Here is a 22137-nt window from a genome sequence, read left to right as displayed (position 1 = left end):
GGCTTGACTAAGACATTTGTAGCTCATGTCTAGGAGTTAATTACTGTAGCTGATTAGAGTGTAACACCATGAGTTAATAATTAATTAATTATAATAATAATTAATTAATAATTTTCAGAGACACTGATTTTTTTTTCATTATTTGTAAGTATAATCATCAAAAATATGAGAAATAAAGGCTTGAAATATTTCACTCTATTTGTAATAAATCTATGTAATATGAGTTTCAAATTCTGAAACGACTGACAGAATATACTGAACATTTTCACAATAATTTTTTTAGATGAACCTTATATATATATATATATATATATATATATATATATATATATATATATATATATATATATATATATATAGACTGCAACTTTGATAGTTGATATGTGCTGCTGATCATCCATGCTGCTGATCTCATGCTGCTGATTATTTCATGCTGCTGTGTTCATTCATTCGTACTCATCCACCCACAAAGACTCATGTTCGTACTGTTGTTGTTTGGTGTATTGTTTTGCACTATCAGTGACTAGCATATATCTTTAAGTGTTTATCTTAGATCCTTCTATTTTTGTTTCTTTTTACACTTTATATTTTTTGCTATTGTTGGATGCAATTGGGACCCTGTGAATGCAATTTCGTTCCACCTCATGTACCACATGTGATGCGAATGACATTAAAGAACCTTGACCCTTGTTACACACATGCATCCACTAAACATTTAGGTATACAGTAGTACGTTTATTTCAAACTGGGATTTACTGTGACTAAGAAGTAGAGTATGCAAGACCATTAAAAAGTGGCTACTGGTGAGGACAACGGATTAAGCACATCTTGCTGTACTCCATAGCTAACTGAAAAATGCTTAACTTTTTATTTTAAAAGAAACATATTTTTTTACATTTAGTCTTTCTTCAAAATGTAGTAAAAGATCTATGGTGCACACTAAAAAGCAGCATGTGTGTATTGAGTGAAGTACCTGCGAGGCTGTCAGGTCGTGTCATCCTCTCATAAATGTCGTAACTCTGAGGTCCGTAGGGGTCGGTGTTGTGGAGCATGGAGCGAGGCAGAGTGGAGCTGTAATGCTGGGGCACAGCGGTCATACTAGACCTGACAGGAGACGATGAGTGAGTAGGCTGCTGTGTCAGTGGAGGGTTGATACTGTCCGCCATCGTCAGAGGCGAGCCCATGCAGGCTGACGATGACCCAGCAGAGGTCTGATAGGATGAGGTGGTGCGGCCAGCAGTGCCAGATCGTGAGTTTGTGGAGCTCACGCGACGCAGTCCTGCAGGGGAATTTTTCTTGGTGGAGTAGGGTGAGCTACTGCCACCTATGCTGTTGGTGCGCTGCACAGAGGGCAGGGTTGTAGATAAGATGCTGGAGTAAGGTTTGGGTTCGGTTATGATGGGGGAGCCGTAGGCGCTGCCAATAGAGGTACGCAGAGAGCCACGGGATGGGGAGATACTGGTGGTGTAGGCTGGCGAGTGAGAGCGAGAAGGCACTGAACAAACCCTTCGCATAGCACGACCAGGCTGGGCTGTTGTGACTGCTGCAACCTGCAGGCAATTAAAAAAAAAAAACGTTGTTTTTCCCTTCAATCAATAAGGGGATATAAAGAAAATGATCATGTCGTATTACACACTCTGGCATAAACTGAGTTGTAAAATAAGAATTAAACTTTTAAATAACATTATATAAACAATTTCATCACATGCATGACTTTATAGGCCACGTTTATGTTGTCTTCTAACCCCCCTCCAGAGTGACATGTTGGTTTCTCAGCAATTTTTGTGTGCAAAGTTGTTTGAATCATGTTTATGCTGAACTGCTTAGCTCACTTTAAGTGATTTTAAGACTTTAAATTTCTGTACTCACAAGGCTAAAGCAATGAGGATTTTGCAGTCATAAAATTTTTTTAAAAAGCTATAAACATTAAAACAATGAAGTTGTGGCATACAATGGTGAGAAACTTGCTGACAGTACCTGGGCTGAAGCCTGACCCTCCGCTCTGGTATTCTGCCCAAAGGTGCCGGTGCCAGCTCCGGGGAAGGAGTGCTGCACCTTCAGCTCTGCCTTGACGTGGTTCTGACTGCTGAGGTAGCCACTGCTGGCATCCTGATAGCCACTGTCAGAGTAAGAGTTCATCTGAGCTGAACCACACGAATTCCCTGCAGATCCTGAGAGAAAGAGTGAGAAACTGACATGAGTTTAGTGAAAACTTAGTAAAACAGGGAAGGGGTTAGGAGCACAGGGGAACAGATATTACAAGAGGTTTTATAACAGACATGACCTTTAACTAAATAGCTTTTCTAATGAAAAATGACAGCAGGGGAACAACAGGTTTGCCACCCTGTGATTTAGTGTTTAGCTTTTCTTAGTCTTTTATAAAAGATCAGCTGTTACCAATTGCCTCTTTAAAACAGATATGTCATTTATACACATGAAAGCTGGATATTTTTTAGAAAATGTGCCGACAATACGGTCTATTTTTTATCATGAGTTGCTGTTCAGACACAAGCTTCTCTTGGGAAATTTGGTCTGTTAATGTACGGAAATGGCGATCAGATAGAACTCAGAAAGAAAGTCATGAGTGAAAATATACATGTACGAAATTACCCTCTTTACAACATGTAGGGCTTCATGATGCTGTGCTGTGGTGACATCAATATCACAAGAACTGCATATTTATTTACAACATCAAACAAGAGGGAACCAAACAGGGAAGCATGAAGAGTTAGAACTTGTAATGGTAACCTCAACATACGTGTGTGTTGAAAGTCTGCTAGACATTTGCTTTATTCATAAACTGTCTCACTTTGCATTGTTACAAAAAAGCTGGCAGGATGTTATTTTTATCTTGAAAAAACATGAGATTTGTTTTCCATATGCTGCAATGCATGTGTGAAAACACCAATTTATAGGTGAAAAGAAACAGCTAAGAAGATGTGTGCGCCATCATGACATCAGTGAAGGCTTAGATAAGGGGTCAACAATTTACAGTATATCCTGTGAGGTTTGTGCTGCTACATCAACTCTCAGTTGCAGCTCTGTGACAACCACGGTAAAGGTAAAACACTTACTCATATATTGACTCTGTAGCTATGTTTACATGCGCAAAATTCTTTGACCGGATTGAAATGTTTTCAGATAAAATAACTCAAATGTATCGTTTACATGGGCACTTTCTGTTCATGACGAGCGTTTACATGCAGCGGGCTTTGTTCTGAACAGAAGTACTGACGTGCAGAGTGGTAAACTCTCCTTAAAAAACACAGAAGAAGAAGTTCTATTTCCGGGATGAACGTAAACAAACCTCGCCGATTCATAACTTCGGGTTATGAATCGGCGTAAACCACCCGTTTCGTTCTGATCACAAATTATTTTGTATCACGCTGAATAAACAAATAACAAGCCGAACAGGGTGTTTACATGACGCGTTTTTATTTCGAACGGCCGTTTGATCCGATGACTTATGTCCATGTAAACATAGCTTGTATCTCTCACACAAAAGAGTAAGGCCCAAAAGTCTGGTTTGGGAAAAAAAAAAAAAAAAAACGTGAAAGTGTGTATGGTACTAAAATTCTAAATATTAATGTAAAAAAGACCAAAAAAAGAAACAATGGAGTGGAGCTAAGCTGAAGCAAAAAATAAAACTAAAATGCATGTGAGGTTAAAGAAGGGGACTGCAGAAGATAGACTGAAGGCAATAACAGACCCTCACTTTCATGAAGGGAAGACTGCTCTGGGGAGTACAGAGACACCTTCTCTGACCCAGTCCTGATGCGATAGATGGGCGACTGGGAGCTGTCAGTCACTCGAGACTTAGTATCCCCTGAGGCAGAGAAGACACAGGAGAGCAGAAAGTCAAAGAGAGACAGAGTGTTTAAGAAGAAGAAAGCAAGAACAAAACTGAAAGAAGGGGTTTGGAAATTTATAATGGTCATTAAAGCAGTGAACTTGTTTTGAGGGTGGGGACTGAGGGAAAACAAACTAAACAATGATTTCTGCTACATTAATTTTACAGCTGTATACAGCTGGTATCATTAATTTTTACAGCTTTACTAATTTGGGAATGCTCTAATATGCCCCACTCCTTTTGTACAGGAAAACAAATAATGATTCAACAGAAACTGGAAGTAGCCATCGTACAGTTTCTGTGCACAGTTTAGCCCATAGTCCCAATTCGGTTAAGCATGACAAGAGTCAATGGGTTTCTCTGCAATCACCAGAACAATAGGCAGAGGCAGCCAGTCTAGTTCTGGTAAATCAAGCATGCTTAGCTGTGTGTGAATGGGAGCTGAATCCTACGAAGACGCATTCATTGTTACCAAAGCTGACCCATTCAATAAAGCTGCTGACTGACAGGCGGAGTCTGTTTGACAACCAGACTATTTGCATTTCTACATCCGGACATCTAACAGTGCCAGTCTATTTACAGATACGATTGACTCGACAAATTGACTCCACTCAAATTGCCAAAGTATGTATTGGGTAATTACTGCTGAGATGAAATAAGCCTGTATGTGGCACCCTGTAGTAGCAACTTCTTTAAGTTTATCAAAGCTCATGCTCAACAATTCAGGTTAAAAAAAATCAAACGCCCAGAACGTCCAGTTGAAACATCCAGAAACCGTCCAGATGACCTGACTCAACTTTGTTTGATGTTTTACCTGAATTATTGAGCATGAACTTTGATGTTTTGAACCACTTTGGATATGCCTGCCTCTGAGGAGTTGACGGGGGAGAGTACGGACTCCAGAAACCATCTTATCACATCAAACTGGTTGGCTCACTATGTGAGTGTGTTGCTTGTGGAACTGAGTTTGTTGTGGCTCCTCTTCCTGATGAAGTCCTATGGATGAAGGACAAAACATTTCCACAAAAGACACTGTCCAGATGGCCTGACTCAACTTTGTTTGGTTTACTTAATGTTTTTGTTTGTTTTTTTGTTTTTTAACTTTTCAACAACTCTGTCATTCTGACAATATTGTTTGTCGAAAACATAGTTCTGAGTAAAACAATCTTATGAGGTTTCAAACTGTTTGGGTTTGACTTTCCTGATCCCCATCATGGTCTGACACACAATACAACACTTTCTAAACAGCTTGAACAAAATACATATTTTTGCAGCTGAAAGAACCAAACAAAACCAATCAAACAAACAAACAAACAAAAAAAAAAACCAGGGTAAAATATAATTGAAACCAACTATGTAAAAGTGCAACATGGAAACAGAAGGGATATAGAGATATTATATAAGGAGTAAACTGTCTAAGTGTTACAACAAAATGGTTTGCAAGAACTAACACACTGTGAAACTTCAGTGATGGTAAGACTTAATAACAGTTTGTGATGACATATTGTCAAACTGTGTCTTGACCCTGTTTATTAAAGCAGGAACTACAATCCCAGAGCAGACAGTCACAGGAAATAAAAAGAGAAACGGACAGCAAGCACAGAGGGAGAAAGAAAACATGCAAAAAAGGAGGATTGTCTCCTTATGGCAAGGGTTTTTGAGCAATCATTAACAATGAATTTAACATAAGAGGTGTGTAGATTGCCTGATATTTTTATTTATTTAAGTGACACTCGGTGCTGTATTCGACACGTTTGACCACATAATTCTCAAATACAGATTTGAGCACATCATTGGGATCAAGGAAACTGCCTTAGCTTGGAATAAGTCATATCTGTCTGAAAGACTTCATTTCATACATTTCAATAATGTGTCCTCACTGTTTTCTAAAGTTAATCATGGTGCTCCCCAGGGTTCTGCTATAGGTCCAGATCTTTTCTCTTCATAAATGTTTACTTTAGGTCACATTATCCGAACATATTACTTACAGCACTGTTGTTATGCTGATGACACATAGCTTTATACACAACTTAAACCAGATGACTCATTTATTGCTCAAACTCTAAGCCTGACTTGGGACGTAAAGAACTGGATGTCCTTAATTTTTCTTTTGTTGAACTCACATAAATCTGGGATCAATGCTTTTGGTTCTAAAAAAAAAAAAAAAACTAAATAAGACACTATTAGAGCTGTCATTTTTGATCCTAACCCAGAGACTGGCCCCGCCCAACCCAGATTCAGACCAGGCCGGTCCATCATAATGTGCTTAATGTGTGGGCCGGGTCATGTCTGGCTTTTGATTGCGTCAGTGGACGTACACGGCTGACGATCCAATTAAATGGCAACATGGCTTGTCATACTATCACCAGCTGCACGCGGCCATTGCACCGCGCGCTGACCGGCCTTGAAACAGGTAAAAAGTTCAGATAAGCTTCAGATGGATTACTGCCAGTGGTCCATCGTCCAAATGGACGTTCATTCAGCCTCTGCACTCAGCGGATGTGCGCGGCCGACGACCCAAACAGGTGAGATCACAAAATATCCGACATGTCAGAGCAGGGTCCAATGCAGGCAGAAGCAAGAGAAGCATTAAATGCGCTTTGGCGGCTGCCCCCTTTATTCAGCTGCGCGCGTCCACCGACCGTTAAGAACTATAGCTATAAGAAGTCAAAGCTTAATTAAAAATGTTGGGGTTTTTTCAGGTTCGGACCTGTAATTACTGTTAATTTGTCGGATCGGGTGAGGTTCGGAAATTATGGCTACGGGCTAGGGCTGGGTCCGATTTTTTATACCCTAATGCAACTCTAGACACTATACACTCAAAATATCATCTTGATGGAATTACAATAGCCTTTAGTACAAATCTTACCATAATCTAAGACCTATACTTTAATCTACATATCAAATTAGTCTCAAAAAGACCTTTTTTTTTTTTCATTTTTGCAAAATCTATAAAATTAGAAGCTTACTTACTCAAGATGATGCTGAAAAACTGGTCTAAGCCTTCATCACTTGCAGACTTGAATATTGTAATGCCATTCTAGCTAGGTGCAATAAACAGTCCTTCAAAACCATGCAGCTTTTTCATAAAGTTGCAGCAAGAAAATTGACAGGTACTTCTGAGAAAGACCATCATTTTTCTGTTTTACCCTCTCTGCACTGGCCTCCGTGTCTATCAGAATACAATACAAAATCCTCCTCAATGCATACAAAAGCAATGAATGGCCTAGCTCCAGCATAACTAATTGTTCCTTACAACCCAACTAGATCACTTTGCTCCCAGCTTGTTGTCTCCCCTTTTCTGGATCAGCTCCCTGCTTCAGAAAATAACACCAAGACACTTTCTCTGTCGTTGAAACCAACCTAAAAACATATTATTTTTATGACATTAATTATTTTTGAATTATGCTATCTATGACCTATTTTTGGTTTTATATTACCTGGTCTTAAATTATTTATTTATTTATTTATTTTACATTAAGTATTTTGGGTTACATCTGTGTTTTAAAATAATTTTATAAATAAAGTTGAGTGTTTTGATGTGGGACTGTATCATCCATATGAATGTTTGAATACACACCCTCCCAACTCTTTAAAAGGCTGTTGCATTGTGAGTCCAACTAATGTTTCAGCAAAAAAGTCTCCATAAAATGTCATTATAATGCTGGTCAAGCTTGATAAATTTTACAGTAATAAATGTGGATTCTGGCTTTTATGAGACTACACATGCATATGTATGAGCACTTAAGGGACTATATGCCTCCAATTCTTTCTGATGGACATACCGACCTGGTGTAGGCAGAGTGCAGATTATAACAGCTGATATCTACCACTACAGTTTTTATTTATGATGTGCTTTTACATAATAGGCAACAGCAAATCTAACAGTTATTATCAAGTAATGTAGTTTTTTAGACAATGTTGGTTACTTTTAATTGTATTTAGAGTTTGAATAAGTGGTGTTTTTTATTAACACCACCAAGAGACCAAGCGATCCTTGCGACTATGACACTTGGGAATTCAAGTGCCAACATGAAGACCGTTGGTCGAACCTCAGGTCCAGGAGCAATGTGGATTCCATCCTGGTCGTGGAACACTGGACCAGCTCTTTACCCTCACTAGGGTCCTCGAGGGGTCATGAGAGTTTGCCCATCCAGTCCACATGTATTTTGTGGACTTGGAGATGCCTTTCAACCATGTTCCTTGAAGTACACTGTGAGGGGTGCTCCGTGAGTATGGGATCAAGGGCCCGTTGCTACAGGCTGTTCAGGGTGGGAGTTGGACTCCACCAGGGCTGCCCGTTGCCACCAATTCTGTTCATAACTTTTATGGACAGAATTTCTCAGTGAAGTCGGGGGGCAGAGGGATTCCGGTTCGGTGGCCTCAGGATTCCATCTCTGCTTTTTGCAGATGATGTGATCCTGTTGGCTTCATCATGCCATGATCTTCAGCTCTCACTGGAGTGGTTCACAGTCGAGTGTGAAGTGGCAGGGATGAGAATCAGCACCTCCAAATCTGAGGCCATGGTTCTCAGTCGAAAAAGGGTGGATTGCTCTATTTGGATCAAGAGTGAAGTTCTGCCTCAAGTGGAGGAGTTCAAGTATCTTGGGGTTTTGTTCATGAGTGAGGGAAGAATGGAGCATGAGACTGACAGATGGATTGGTGCAGCATCTGTAGTATTGCGGACTCTGTACCGATCCTTTATGGTGAAGAGGCAGCTGAGCTGTAAGGCAAAGCTCTCTGTTTACCAGTCGATCTACGTTCCTACCCTCACCTATGGCCATGAGCTCTGTGTAGTGACCGAAAGAATGAGATTGTGGATACAGGCGGTTGAAATTAGTTTCCTCCACAGGGTAGCTGGACTCTCCCTTAGAAATAGGGTGAAAAGTTCACCAAAGTTTATGCTCAATAATCCAGGTATAAAATCCAACAATGTTCAGTCAGGTCATCAGGACAGGTTTTTTTTTTTTTTTGTGCTGAGATGTTTCGCCCTCCATCTGGAAGGCTTCATTGGTCCGCGGAAACACCAAACAAAACTCTAAAAAAGTTAAATCTGGTCCTCTGGACATTGAAAAAAACCAAAGCAAAACAACAACAAAAAATGTAGAAACGTTTCATCTTTCATCTGAAAGACTTCCTCAGTCTGAGGTGCTGTATTCAGCTCAGTCTCTTAAATAGCACCTTCTCAGAGTGGATCAACCAGTTTGTTTGCTGCAGTTTTGCTTTGTTTTTTTTGTTTTTTTTTTAATGTCCATAGGACCAGATTTAACTTTTTTAGATTTTTCTACCTGGATTATTGAGCATGCATCAGGATAGCAAACAAAACTGCTTCTCCCACAACAGCCTACTCCAAAGTGGACAAAACCAGTTATGCTGGTGCTAAGATGACCTATGGGGCACGCCCTCTCCTCTGGGGCACGCCCTCTCCCTCATCGAGAGGGTGAGAAGTTCAGTTATCCAGGAGAGACTCAGAGTAGAACCGCTGCTCCTCCACATCGAAAGGAGCCAGTTGAGGTGGTTTGGGCATCTGGTAAGGATGGTTCCTAGACACCTCCCTAGGGAGGTGCTTCGTGCATGTCCGACTGGGAGGAGACCCCGGGGAAGAGCCAGAACATTCTGGAGAGACTATGTCTCTCGGTTGGCCTGGGAACGCCTTGGAATCCTCCCAGAAGAGCTGGAAGAGGTGTCTGTGGAAAGAGATGTCTGGGTCTCCCTGTTCAAGCTGCTGCCCCCCGAGACCCGACTTCGGACCAAGCGGAAGATGATGGATGAATGGATGGAACATGAAGACCACAGCAAACAGAAAACAAAGAAATGTTCAACTCGGTGGCGTTTCTCCTCTACTCTTAGTGGACATTAAGTGTGACATTTCCAGAGGCAGAAAGACTTGTTTCAGCAGTCATAATTCTATCCTCCAGGAAACACTTTGTTCCCATATTCAGAGTTGTATTTGCTTAAAGTATAAAACCACATCTGACTGTCATTTGTTATCCGTGGTATCATTATCAATCAACACAAAACAAAACTGTGACTGTGATTAGTCTCCTGTTCTGTTATAACACTAATGAAATGCATTCAGAAAGGAAATGAGGAGCAGACAGTTAATGAGAAAAGCAAGTGGTATTAATATTCCCAGTGCAGATGTACTGCTATAACACCCCCATGGGCTCTCTTGACAGAATCGACAATAAAAGATTAATGACCACTGCAAAAATTCTGCTTTTCACTATGCAATTAATAAGCCATTAAAGATGTTAGCAAATGCAATTTATTATCTGTTCTTTTCCAAAAATCTGATCAGAATGAGAGTTAAAACAATCAGACAGTGAATAGATGTGGGAAAAAAAAAAAACATCCTTCTGTCACCTGTCACTGATGCAGTAACTATTAAACAAGAACATGCCGGGGGGCTGTCAACTGCTTTGTTGAAGAGGGTCGCACTGGTAGATTATCGAGGAAATGTAAAACATGTCAGGAATGCACTCTGCATGCACAGAAGCACACACTCAGACAAGCATTTTTTCTATCCTCAGTAAGAAGAGAAGCACTTAGCTAAGGAGGTTTTGTCAAACTTTCAATATTTTATCACAGTGATACTTAACACATTGTCCCTGGTCTAATCCCTTATCATTTATAGTGGACCTAACTAGGGAGAGATGGAGAGGTCAGTAGTCACTGCAGTTCTAAATTACTGTTCTATTATTATTTTAATGAAGGTGGGTGAGCTGCTGTGCGAGTCTAAAGAATGTCAAACAAAATCTGACAATATTAAACAAATTGAAATAGAAAAAGGGCAGCACGGTGGTAACGTTGGCAGCGCTGCTGCCTCTCAGTGAGCAGGTTGCCCCAGTTCAAATCCCAGTCAGGGGGACCTTTCTGGGTGTAGTTTGCATGTTCTCTAGGTGCATGCGTGGGTTTTCTCCAAGTACTCCGGTTTCCTCCCACAGACCAAAAACATGCATGTTGGGCTGATTGGTAATTCTAAATTGTCCAGGTGTGAATGAGAGAGTGAATGGTTGGTTGTCTCATTTGTCTCTATGTGTCCCTGTGATGGACTGGAGACCTGTCCAGGGTGTACCCTGCCTCGCACAGTGATAGCTGGACATGGGCACCAGTGACCCCCGCGAAAGGAAGAAATGGGTAAAAGATGATGGATGGATGGATGGATGGATGGATGGATGGAAATAGAAAAAAAAAATTCTAAAAAAGACGAAGTTAATTTATTTTGCAGTGTAAAACAACATACCTGCTGTTCTCCATGGCAGAGATTTCTCAGATGAGCTGTGAGAGAGGAAAGAATGGATTCAAAAAGTAAATATCAGAGAAAGAACAAGCAAAAAACAAACAAAACAAAAAACAAGTGAAGTGCTTCTATACATTATGTACTCCTTTATTAGAGGTTTTACAACAATATTTGAAAGGACCAATACAGTGTTTGGAACAAACAAAGTTTAACTAATTTAACTAATTTTAATGTTTTTTTTTTTTTTTTTTTTTTTTTTATCAAGCCTGAAAGACTGTTCTGTTTGAGTGAAAAACAGTTATCAGTGCTGGTCTGAGAGCAGTTCTTCCACATTCAGAGTATATTAGCAGGCTAAGAAAATAACCATTGGATAGACACAACCTAATGAGAGCTGAAAAAATATACAACAAAGTGAGAGAAGATCAAACTGCCTTCCCACACAAACCTTTAAAGCACACTGACATTAGTGATATCCCTGTATGAACAGAAAAGATGTAGTACTTCTAAAAGATAGTATGTACAGTAATATGCTTAAATTTCACGGGTTAGTCTTGGTTAACTTCCGTTATGTTCACGCTGAAAGTTGTAATGCTTAATTCCAAATGTTTGCTCTGATCTGTTTTGTTTTTTTTTGCATGGTCATTCACATTTTCATTTAAATGTGACTTCCATCAGACTCTAGTGTGAACCATCTGCAGGCGACCCGCATGCACAATAGAAAACGAGACATCTCACGCAGCACGTTGTGTTTAAGAAAGTAAATATGGATGATATACATGTTAGTATGTGTGATTCTGAAGTTGTTGTGCAATCAGAGCTGACTAAGTTATTATGTGACATGCTTGTATGGTTCGGTGTTTACATTTAATCTAGACTCTTGGTGGCTCTTCCAGCCCAGGATTGTGGTTCTGGATCGACAGCAACATACTGAAGGTAAAAACAAACTCAAGTATCGATCCCATCAAGTTATTATTGAAACGGTCTGATACCGATGCACATCATACAGGTGCATCTAAAAACGTTAGAATATCGTGAAAAAGCTCATTTTTTTACGTCTGTCATTTCAGAATTCATACATACATTCACTTCTCATAGAGTGAAATATTTCAAGCCTTTATTTATTGTAGTTTTGATGATTATTGCTGACAAATAATGAAAATTAGAATATTCCACAGCCAGCCTTTGTCAGAGTGGGCAGGTACCAAGTCCTGCTGGAAAATGAAATCAGCATCTCCAGAGCTCTAAAATGTCTAAAATAAAAAATAGATGTATGGACTGTGGACTTCAGAAAACACAGTGGACCAACACCAGCAGAGGACATGGACCCAAACCATCACTGACTGTGGAGACTTCTCTGGACTTCAAGCAACGTGGATTCTGGGCCTCTCCACTCTTCCTGCAGATTCTGGGACCTTGATTTCTAAATGGCATGCAAAATTTACTTCCATCTGAAAAGAGGATGTTGGACCACTGAGCAACAGTCCAGTTCTTCTTCTCCTCAGCAGATAAGACGCTTCTGATGTCTCTGCTTCAGGAGTGGCTCAACGCGAGGAATTAAATATTTGTAGCTCATGTCGAGGAGTTAATCAGCTGATTAGGATGAGTTTACAGTACTGAACCTCTTCACAACATTTCTATTTTCTGAGACCTGAATTTTTTTTTTCTTTCGTTATTTGTAAGCCATAATCATCAAAACTAGAATAAATAAAGGCTTGAAATATTTCACACTATGTGTAATGAATATATATAATATATGAGTTTCACCTTCTTAAATGAATGACAAAAGAAAAATAAATTTTACACAATTTTCAGATTTTCTCAGATGCATCTATATGTTGCTATAGAATCTCAGTCATCCAGGATAAGGAAAATTAAAGAACAAAGACGAGACAGCTTGACTTTTGATCTGTAGCTGAAGACCTGTAGTTCAAAGATTTAAACTGTTCCAGGTTGATATCATTATTAATACGCAGATCAATCTGCTTAGCTTTACATCACTGAAATAAAAGTCAGATGAAATGCAACATGACCATTCAGACTAAGGTCGCTTTGAAAAACATTAGATCTATATCTAATGTACTATACATGAACAAAAACTCCTGGGTCAGATTTGAATAAATTGAATTTGTCACATTCAGAATGTCGTGAAAAACTGATATGGGCCACAAAGGGGTGGGAAAATAGTCACATTTGGGCCACTTTAGTTTGCCTGCAGTGTGAAAGTTGCCTTACCGTTTTATACGACTTCTTCAAAAGAGGAATAAAGTTATTACTTGCTTCAAGCTTTCTAATCAATAATCTTCCATTTTAACCAAAAATAATTCAAAACAAAACTTAAACAAAAGCTTTTCCTTCATCATAATGTACAAAATGCAAACATGTCTGTTCATGTTTACTAAAGCAAGTGTTACTAAAAAATTCAGTTTCTTTAAAAAAATACACTCCAAACACTACTATTTAAGATGAAGTATAAAAGCACATCAGTTAAGCATGAAGTAGTACATCTTAACTACTTAAAATGTTCTACTACTTATGAAAACACTTCCTAATTAAAGACAAGTCAGATTCTCTTTTTCATGTTAGTCATTATAACAGACAGAGATAAAGAAGATGACCTCAGAGTAGTCTAACAACTAGTTTTATCTTTATATCTCTTCCCTGTTGGTCATTAATGTAACACGTTTAGAGTTGTTACTACAACCAGTTTTCTTTCATCCAAGGTGACACTAAAGAAGCTCAACTTTCAGCATTGTAATGAGCCCACAGGCAATTAAAAAGAGGATGCTGGGAAAGTTGTGCACCACTGAACCATAGCATATCAAGCAGAAGAGTGGCTACCATGACGACAATGGTGATAAGGCTGCACGCTGCATGTTGACTACAAACTGGAAAAGGCACCATTAGTTTCAGTAAAAGTAAAAGATGATCTACAGCAAGCCGTACCCTGCCAGTACACTTCATTTCCTAGACATCATTTTCACTAGTGAATGACTAACCATGCAGGAGGTCAAAACTTTGAGTGCTGCCAAAGGACAGGTTTGACAACTGCTTCTTTTACGTTTGCAGAAATATAAAGAGTGACCATCCTCTGAGGGGTTATGAAATGTAATGACTCTTATCAGAAGCCTTAAGTGTCCCATCACCTCTGCAATTGTCCTGCTGCGCGTTTGAGCCAGTCAGCGTGACTTCTGTGTAAAAGCTCATCTCAAGTCGAACACAAACTCTGTGGCAACCGTTTCATTTGTCTTGCTTTAAAATAGGCATATGAATGGTGTTAATGTTGGATGCTGTGGTCTTCTTGGCCTCGTGGGCCAAGTGTCACCATACACGTTTTTAACAATAGTAATTAGATGCTGTATTAGCTTGATTTAAAACACCATAAAAATACATCAAAACAAGATTTTAGAGAAGAAAAAGAGAAAAATATTTTACTAGTATTTATCCAACAAAGTTAAGTCAGGTCCTCTGGACGGTTTCTTTTTTTGTTGAACCATTTCGTCTGTCGTCCAAAGGATTTCATCAGTTTGAGGAGCCACAACAAACAGTAGCTATGTTTACATGCACAAAATTATTTGATCAGATTGAAATGTATTCAGATTAAATAATCCAAATGTATCATTTACATGGGCACAATCTGTTGACAACGAGCATTTACGTGCAGCAGGCTTTTATTCAGAATAGAAATACTGGCATGTGCAGAGTGGTAAACTCTCCTTAAAAAAAACACAGAAGAAGAAATTCTACTTCCGGGATGAATGTAAACAAACCTAGGTGCCCAAAATGGACCCGAGACAGGTTTTTAATGATGGTGGAGACGTTACTGCACTCCCTGACTGAGCTACAGGTAATACAGATGATTCTGAGCTCTTTCAAAGTTTCTAGGAGAAACGTTGTGTCGCTCAGGGGAAAATACGTGACGTTGACAGGTCGCACATGTGCAATCAGGTCAGTTTTCCACGATCGGAATAATATAATCAGATTAAGTGTTTACATGCACAGCGTTTGAATTATGAATCGGCATAAACCACACCTCTCATTCCGATTACACATTCATTCGGATCGAGCTGAATCAACAAAAACTATTCAGAATGGGGTGTTTACATGACACATTTGTATTCTGAATGGCCATTTAATCTGATTACTTACATCCATGTAAACATAGCTTCAGTCCCACAAGCAGCATACTCACATTAACTATGTTTACATGGACATACGTAAATGGATTAAAAGGCCATTCGGAATAAAAATATGTTGTGTAAAAGCCCCATTCTGATTATTTTTTGTTTACTCAGCTCAATCCAAAAGAATTTGTAATCAGAATGAGACGGGTAGTTTATGCAAATTCATAATCCGAATGGTGTACATGTAAACACTTAATCTGATCATTTTATTCCGATTGTGGAAAACTGCCCTGACTGCACATATGTGACCTGTCTACCTCACGTATTTTCACCTGGCTAGATGTTAATATGTCGGGGAAGCAAAACTGGTCGGTGAGCGACACAACATTTCTACTAGAAACTTTGAAAGAGCTCAAAATCATCTGCATTACCTGTAGCTCAGTCAGGGAGTGCAGAAAAGTCTGCACCATCATTAAAACCTGGCACAGGTCCATTTTGGGCGCTCAGGTTTGTTTACGTTCATCCCGGAAGTAGAACTTCTTCTTCTGTGTTTTATTAAGGAGAGTTTACCACTCTGCACATGTCAGTACTTCTATTCTGAATAAAACCCTGCTGCATGTAAACGCTCGTCGTGAATAGATCGTGCCCATGTAAACGATGCGTTTGGATTATTTAATCTGAAAACATTTCAATCCAGTCAAAGAATTTTGCGCATGTAAACATACTGATAGTGGGCCAAACCAGTCTGATGGTGATAAGATGGTTTCTGGAGTTCACCCTCTCCCCACAGAAAAAGAGAGGACAAGAAAGAGGGTGGACTCCAGAAACCATCTTATCACCATCAAACTGGTGGACCCACTATGTGATTGTGCTGCTTGTGGGACTGAGTTTGTTGTGGCTCCTCAGACTGATGAAGTCCTTTTGGTGGAGGATGAAAAGTTTCAACAAAAAAATAAACCGTCCAGAGGACCTGACTCAATGTTGTTAGATTTTTTTACCTGTATTATTGAGAATGAACTTTGATGTTTTACTATTTATATTAAAACCTTTTTCAAATTTTTGTAATATTTTGTAATAATGATATGTTACACTAAGTTATAAGTGTATAACCAAACCATGCAGTACACATTGGGACAAACATGTTTGGATATTTTGTCTTATAATATATCACATTAAAGCAAATGTGCAGCTAGTTTACCTAAATATGGTCATTGTTGCAGATTGGTACATGACATTTGAGGCATAAAAACAGAATTTCTTAAAGAGAAAAATCAAAAGCCCCTCACTTGTTTTCAGATGGTTTTGAGTACCCAGCATACTTCCTCTCGTCTAAAAGAGGGTGCATTAAGAGGGAAAAGGACATTCACTCCTGTATAGAGCAAGCTACATGTGTGCAGCTTGGAGTGCAAGAATGAGAACTGACTCCAAGGACATGAGGGTTATTGTAAAAAAAAGCCAGAAAATATCAACTCAAATCTTTAAACTGAAACTGTAGGTCCAGACATAGCCCAATTATAATGCAGACATTTGAGAAGAAGTGCAGCTCAAACTTGCATACCAATTAGTCCTTTGTAAGCATTGTGAATGTGAAGCATTTTTCACAGCCTTATCACTAATGTAGAATAAGAATGATATATCTGGATAGGTTTAAAGCAACAAATTTAATACCCATTAACCTTATTTGTGAACCAGAAAATGTCCATAAACTGTATCAAAGGATGACTGAAATGAATGTACCGTTAGAGGTGCTGAAAGCTTAAAATACACTCTGACTCATGTTTAGAGGAAATTAACTGAAGCAAAATCTATGCCGTTACATGGCCACGGTAGACAGCTGCATTTATTTACATCAGTTAAAGACTGATATGTCTTGCAGAGTTTTCCTGGTGGGGAACAATTAGTTTAATATAATGGCTGAAAACAATGAGATGTTCATATGAAGTCCATATACGCAGCTTACTGTATAATGATGAACATGAAGCATGAGTTTCTAAAGTCATCTTACTTTTCAGGTTACATGCTGTCTGATTATTAAGTGCAAAAAAGGGTTCAAACATGAAAAAAAAAAGAAGGTCTTTTTGCTTCAAATGGCTTTCAAAAGGTTTTGTTGTGTACAAACGTTCTCCAAGTTACTGTTCAGTGTATTTCCCATTCATCACAGGTAAACATTGAATCCTTTTGTTTTTCAATTGGCAAGCTTGTTGAGAATTTGTCACCCATTGGGACATGATCCTATTTTGGAACGCTCAAATGTGTTCGAGCTACAGGCAGCAAAACAAAATGCATGACCACATAGGTGTGATGATCAGGCAGCCTGGAGCCTTGGCTAATAACATAGTCACAAATTCCAAGAGTAAAATTACTGGGAGCTAGTTTCACTTCACCTCACTGTCATGCATGCTCTTAAAAGCAAACATATGCTTTGTAATTTGCTTTAAAATGTAAATATTCAACTGAAAAGTGCCCTCCACAAGACATATCTACATTTTCTAAATGTATAATAGTAATAAATATATAAATATAAATAATATATAGAGGGAATAATTTGTTTCATTGCCACATAAAACATCGTATGAGAAAAAGAGAAAGGAGCCAGTCACCAGTGGGCATTCTGAGTGGCTCATCGCGATTCTATGATGCCATAAGGTTTCATACACTATGAAATAGGGTCACTGCTGTGAAGGAGGGAGAAGCCATGTGTTGGATTGTGACAAGTGTGTGTATATGTGCACAGCTTCCCCTTACCTGCTGCTATCAGCGCCTGGTGACTCGGGCCCAAGTCTGCATCTTTCCAGCTGATTGGCCACAATCTGCCTCTCCACTTCCAGCTCCCTGGTTAGCCGCTCAAACTGAAGCTCCTACACACAAGCCCAACAGACAGAGGCACGAAACACAAGGTCAAAATAAAGCATTACCATCAGAGTTTTTATGTAGCTGCACTGTTGACTATGACAACAAACGTGAACTTGATGTAAAGTGAGTAGACTGGCATAAAACAGGTTTTTCCAACAGCTTTGGCCTTCATTGACGTATGTAGGTTAATGATGCAACAATGTAGGCTTAAAGCACATTAAGAAATTAACAGTTGAAAACATTCTAAAAAGAGATTATAGTATGTATACACTCACGCAAACCAAAGTTTTAAATTATACACACAGAGAAGCACACACAGACATGTGGCCTATAAGATATTGTCATATTTTCAGCCCACACAGAGGGATAAGCACCACTTCAGTGGGTGATATTTAGCCTTCATGGCTATGTTCCTATGGGAGTTGGGAACGAGTCAGCTTTTGACTAATTATCTCGCCCAAGCAAGGACGTTACTTGCACAGCTATGTGGCTTTAAGCGCTGCATCATGACACTCGTAAGACCCGCAAGGTCTACTATGCACAGAAAAATGATGGCACACACTCACCCTTCTATTTGCATACATTTAAACCACCATTTTTACTCAAACACAGCACTACTTTGGCAGGAAAAAGGCATTTTTCTAAACTTCTCTTGCAAAAAGAGTTTGCTAACCATAACTCACTGCGCAGGCGGAAAGCATCTCTCCTCGCTATCCTTAGCTGTCCCATGTAATGACCATTATCACGGTCGATTACATTCACAGCCAACTGCATACACAGACACATGAACTAGCTATACACATGCTTTGTGACCTGTCTAAGAAAATTTAGTCACTCCACATCACTAAGACCAGCGTACTTTTCACACCCCTCCTGTGGTCCCTGGGGCTGCACCAAAAATTTCCTCCACATTGTAGACAAGCTGTGCTCACCCCTCCCCCAAGCTAATACCACTTTATACTCTCTGCTGCTCACCTCTCCTCTGCTTCAGTGAAGGTATGTGAAGCTTGACTGCAATGAGAGTGAGCTTGCAGAAAAGAAAGGTGCTCCCCTCTGTTTCCTTAATGTAATACCTTTCTTATTGTGGATAAAATACCTGTACAGTATCCCAAGAAACTCTATGTATATATCGTTTTACACACCCATAAGTAACAAGGAGAAAACTGGATAGTAAAAGAGTAAATATTGTAAAATGAATAACACGTTAGCATCATGGCTATAAGTGTACATGGAAAGACTATAAATAGGCCTGTCGTGATAAATGATAAATCAGTTAATCACATGATAAATGAAAATTATTGACCTCGTTTTCATTTATTGGCTTTATCGTTTCTTCGTCTCTCTCTTTCTACTGAAGACACTGGAAGACAAAAGCTCAACTCTGGTGCTCTTCACTGACCCCTCCCTTTCTCTTTTTTTCTCTTTTCTTTAAAAACCGCTTTAACCGTCCAAAATCATGTTTTTGGATCGTTAAAAGCAGCTAAGCTGAGAAGCTAAGCTACGAGCTAAGCTAACAGGCTGACCTCGGGAAAAAAAACAGTCTTGTCGAAGCTCTAAAATTCATGGTTGAAACCCGTGCTTTTGTCTAAAAAGATGTTTTTTCTCTGCAAAAAGAAGCTGAGAACTTGTTTACTGATTTTTTTTTTTTTTAATTAAAAGCTTTGTGTGAAAAATGCAATGCTAAATAGCTCAAACCACACCGAACATTCACCATTTTGAGAATTGGAGAAAGGAAGGAGAGACAGTCCATGTCACGTCAAGGGGCCTCCCTCCCATTTTTCTTAAAAAGATACGCTGCTCGCTCCCTCACTATCCATCCTTCAGTTCAAATAGTCTTATACTGCCATCCAGTGGTCAAAAACAAGGTACTACACAAAAAATTTATCAACATTTCTTCTTCAATTTGACAACAATTAATACCGGTAATTATTGTAAAATTTCAAACAATATTATCGTTTATCGCAATAATTTTTGATACAATTAATCGCCAAGCAAAATTTGGTATCGTGACAGGCCTAACTATAAATCTTTAAATATAATCAATTGATCTCCAAAGTAAGTCTCTCCTGTTATTCCTGGCTGAATGTTAATAAACAGATGCAGTAAATGTAGTGGTAAGACAAATGTATTGTTAACAACAAAGTAATAACCATAATAACAAAGTTATTGTTATTTTTATTGTTATATTATGTTATTTTTTATATCCTGTGTGATTCCTTGTGTGTTCCTTTATATTGAAATCCTGGCACAACAATTTCCTGCGGGATCAATAAAGTTCTTATCTTATCTTCGTAATAAATATAAAAGGTTTTCAAAATATATATATTTTCAGAGACTTGTTTTTTTTTTATTTGTCTTGGTTTACGTTTAATGTTTAATTTCTGACATAATTTAAAAAAATAATCCGGATCACTTCTGCTATCAGTGTACACAAATAAACACAAGAGGGTATAAAACATATAGATGTGTGGTTAGAAAGGGAAAAAATGTTAACAAGGTAACAGATCACTCTTAAGAGGTTTGTTTATGAGTATGACACCTCGGTGTGATGTTCATGTTTTATGAGTGCAAGAGGGACTAATACCATTTGTATTCAGCCCAACATAAACAGACACACAACTCCAGTAAATGCACTACTATTCTCGGCCTGCCACCTCTATGCTTTCTGTTTTCTAAGCTTATAATCCAGTTGGGTGTTTGGCAGAGAATCAGTCTCTTGTCCTGAGACTTGAATGCAAGCTACAAAGTATCGAGATCCGTGAGGTTGGACCCAGATGCAGGCAGACACGGAGAGTTCAAAGTTAAATAAAATAATTTATTCGTATACAAATGAAAACAATGGCTGACGTGGCAGTAAATACAAAAAGGAAAACAACGAGGACCACAAGAGGGATAACATCTTGGACCACAGGAGGGAGGATGGAGACATTTGGTATGAAACCAAACTAATGAGTCGCTGTTGGGGTGGTGAACAGAAATGGTTTAAATAGAGCCAAGGGAGAGAGGAAAGTGACAGCACCTGGGATGATAGCTCATTAGAAATGGGTGTGAGTGATTACTGGCTGAAGACCTGTTGAAGCTGACTGAAGGTGAGAGTGAGGAGTGACACAGAAACACAGGGAGCTGAACCAAAACACAAAGGACAGAGAAAAATCAAAACCACAAGGAAAAATAAACTAAGATAACCAGAAAGAAACACAGACCATGACACAAAGTTCTTATTACAAAGAAGCATGTAAAAAAAAAAAAGAAAAAAAGAAACTGTTGCATCGTTCTTTATTACCTTTAGTCTCAATTATGAACTGGTAAGTGATTTTGGCTTTGAACAGCGGAACAATGTGATGCAGCCACAAGGAAGTCACTTCTGATTTTCAGAGTGTTTTTTAGCCTACAGCAGACTGGCAACCTGCCATTTTTTTTTTTTTCCCCAGCATGGAAAACCAAAGAGAATGCTCCCAAGCTTCCTGTATGGAGCTCCACAACTAAAAAAAAACTTTTGTCTTGCTTGACAAATAAGCTATAGTACTTCTCCAAGTTGTAGTACTATGCATTGTCTGTATAGCTCTACTGCTATGTAAATCATACAGTGATACTCCACAGTCCTGGTCCTCTAGGGACTCAGCCTCTAGCCTCTAGCCTCATTTTTTTTAGATGTTTCTCTGCTCCGGCACACCTAATTTGAATCAATGAGTGGTTACCAGGCTTCTGTAGAACTTGAAGACATGCTGAAGAGCAGGAAAACAACTAAGGCATGCAAGATAGTGGTCCTCGAGGACCAGGATTGTGGACCACTGGCTTATATGTATAGCAAGTAGGAGGATTGCATTTAGGACACAAAAAGATCGACTTAATGGCAACAAACATTAAACATATTTTGTTCTGCAGAATTTAATGTCCTCTTGGGTTTTTACATTTATGCTTTGCATTCTAATTCTCTTCTTGGCACAAAAAGGTTTAAAAGCTCACCCCCTCACATATACACATTATAATAAAGTTTTCTAACTTAATGTGACTTACTAACACTAAAATCAATATATATATATATATATATATATATATATATATATATA

General features: G+C 38.9%; 1 protein-coding gene across 1 annotated transcript in view; it reads right to left on the bottom strand.

Moving 5' to 3' along the window:
- The window catches only part of LOC119419585 (plakophilin-4), a 75792-nt gene that overhangs the window by 37990 nt on the left and 15665 nt on the right, over nt 1-22137 (bottom strand). Inside the window, exons 3-6 of the mRNA XM_037686937.1 lie at nt 17960-18072; nt 11097-11131; nt 1978-2171; nt 974-1550 (exon numbers count right to left, since the gene is read on the bottom strand). Coding sequence (XP_037542865.1) covers nt 974-1550; nt 1978-2171; nt 11097-11131; nt 17960-18072 — 919 coding nt within the window. The remainder of the gene's footprint in view (nt 1-973; nt 1551-1977; nt 2172-11096; nt 11132-17959; nt 18073-22137) is intronic.

The sequence above is a fragment of the Nematolebias whitei genome, chromosome 13 (genome assembly GCF_014905685.2).
Source record: "Nematolebias whitei isolate Nwh7 chromosome 13, NemWhi1, whole genome shotgun sequence".
Classification (NCBI taxonomy): domain Eukaryota; kingdom Metazoa; phylum Chordata; class Actinopteri; order Cyprinodontiformes; family Rivulidae; genus Nematolebias; species Nematolebias whitei.
This window is presented reverse-complemented; position numbering and strand designations above follow the sequence as displayed.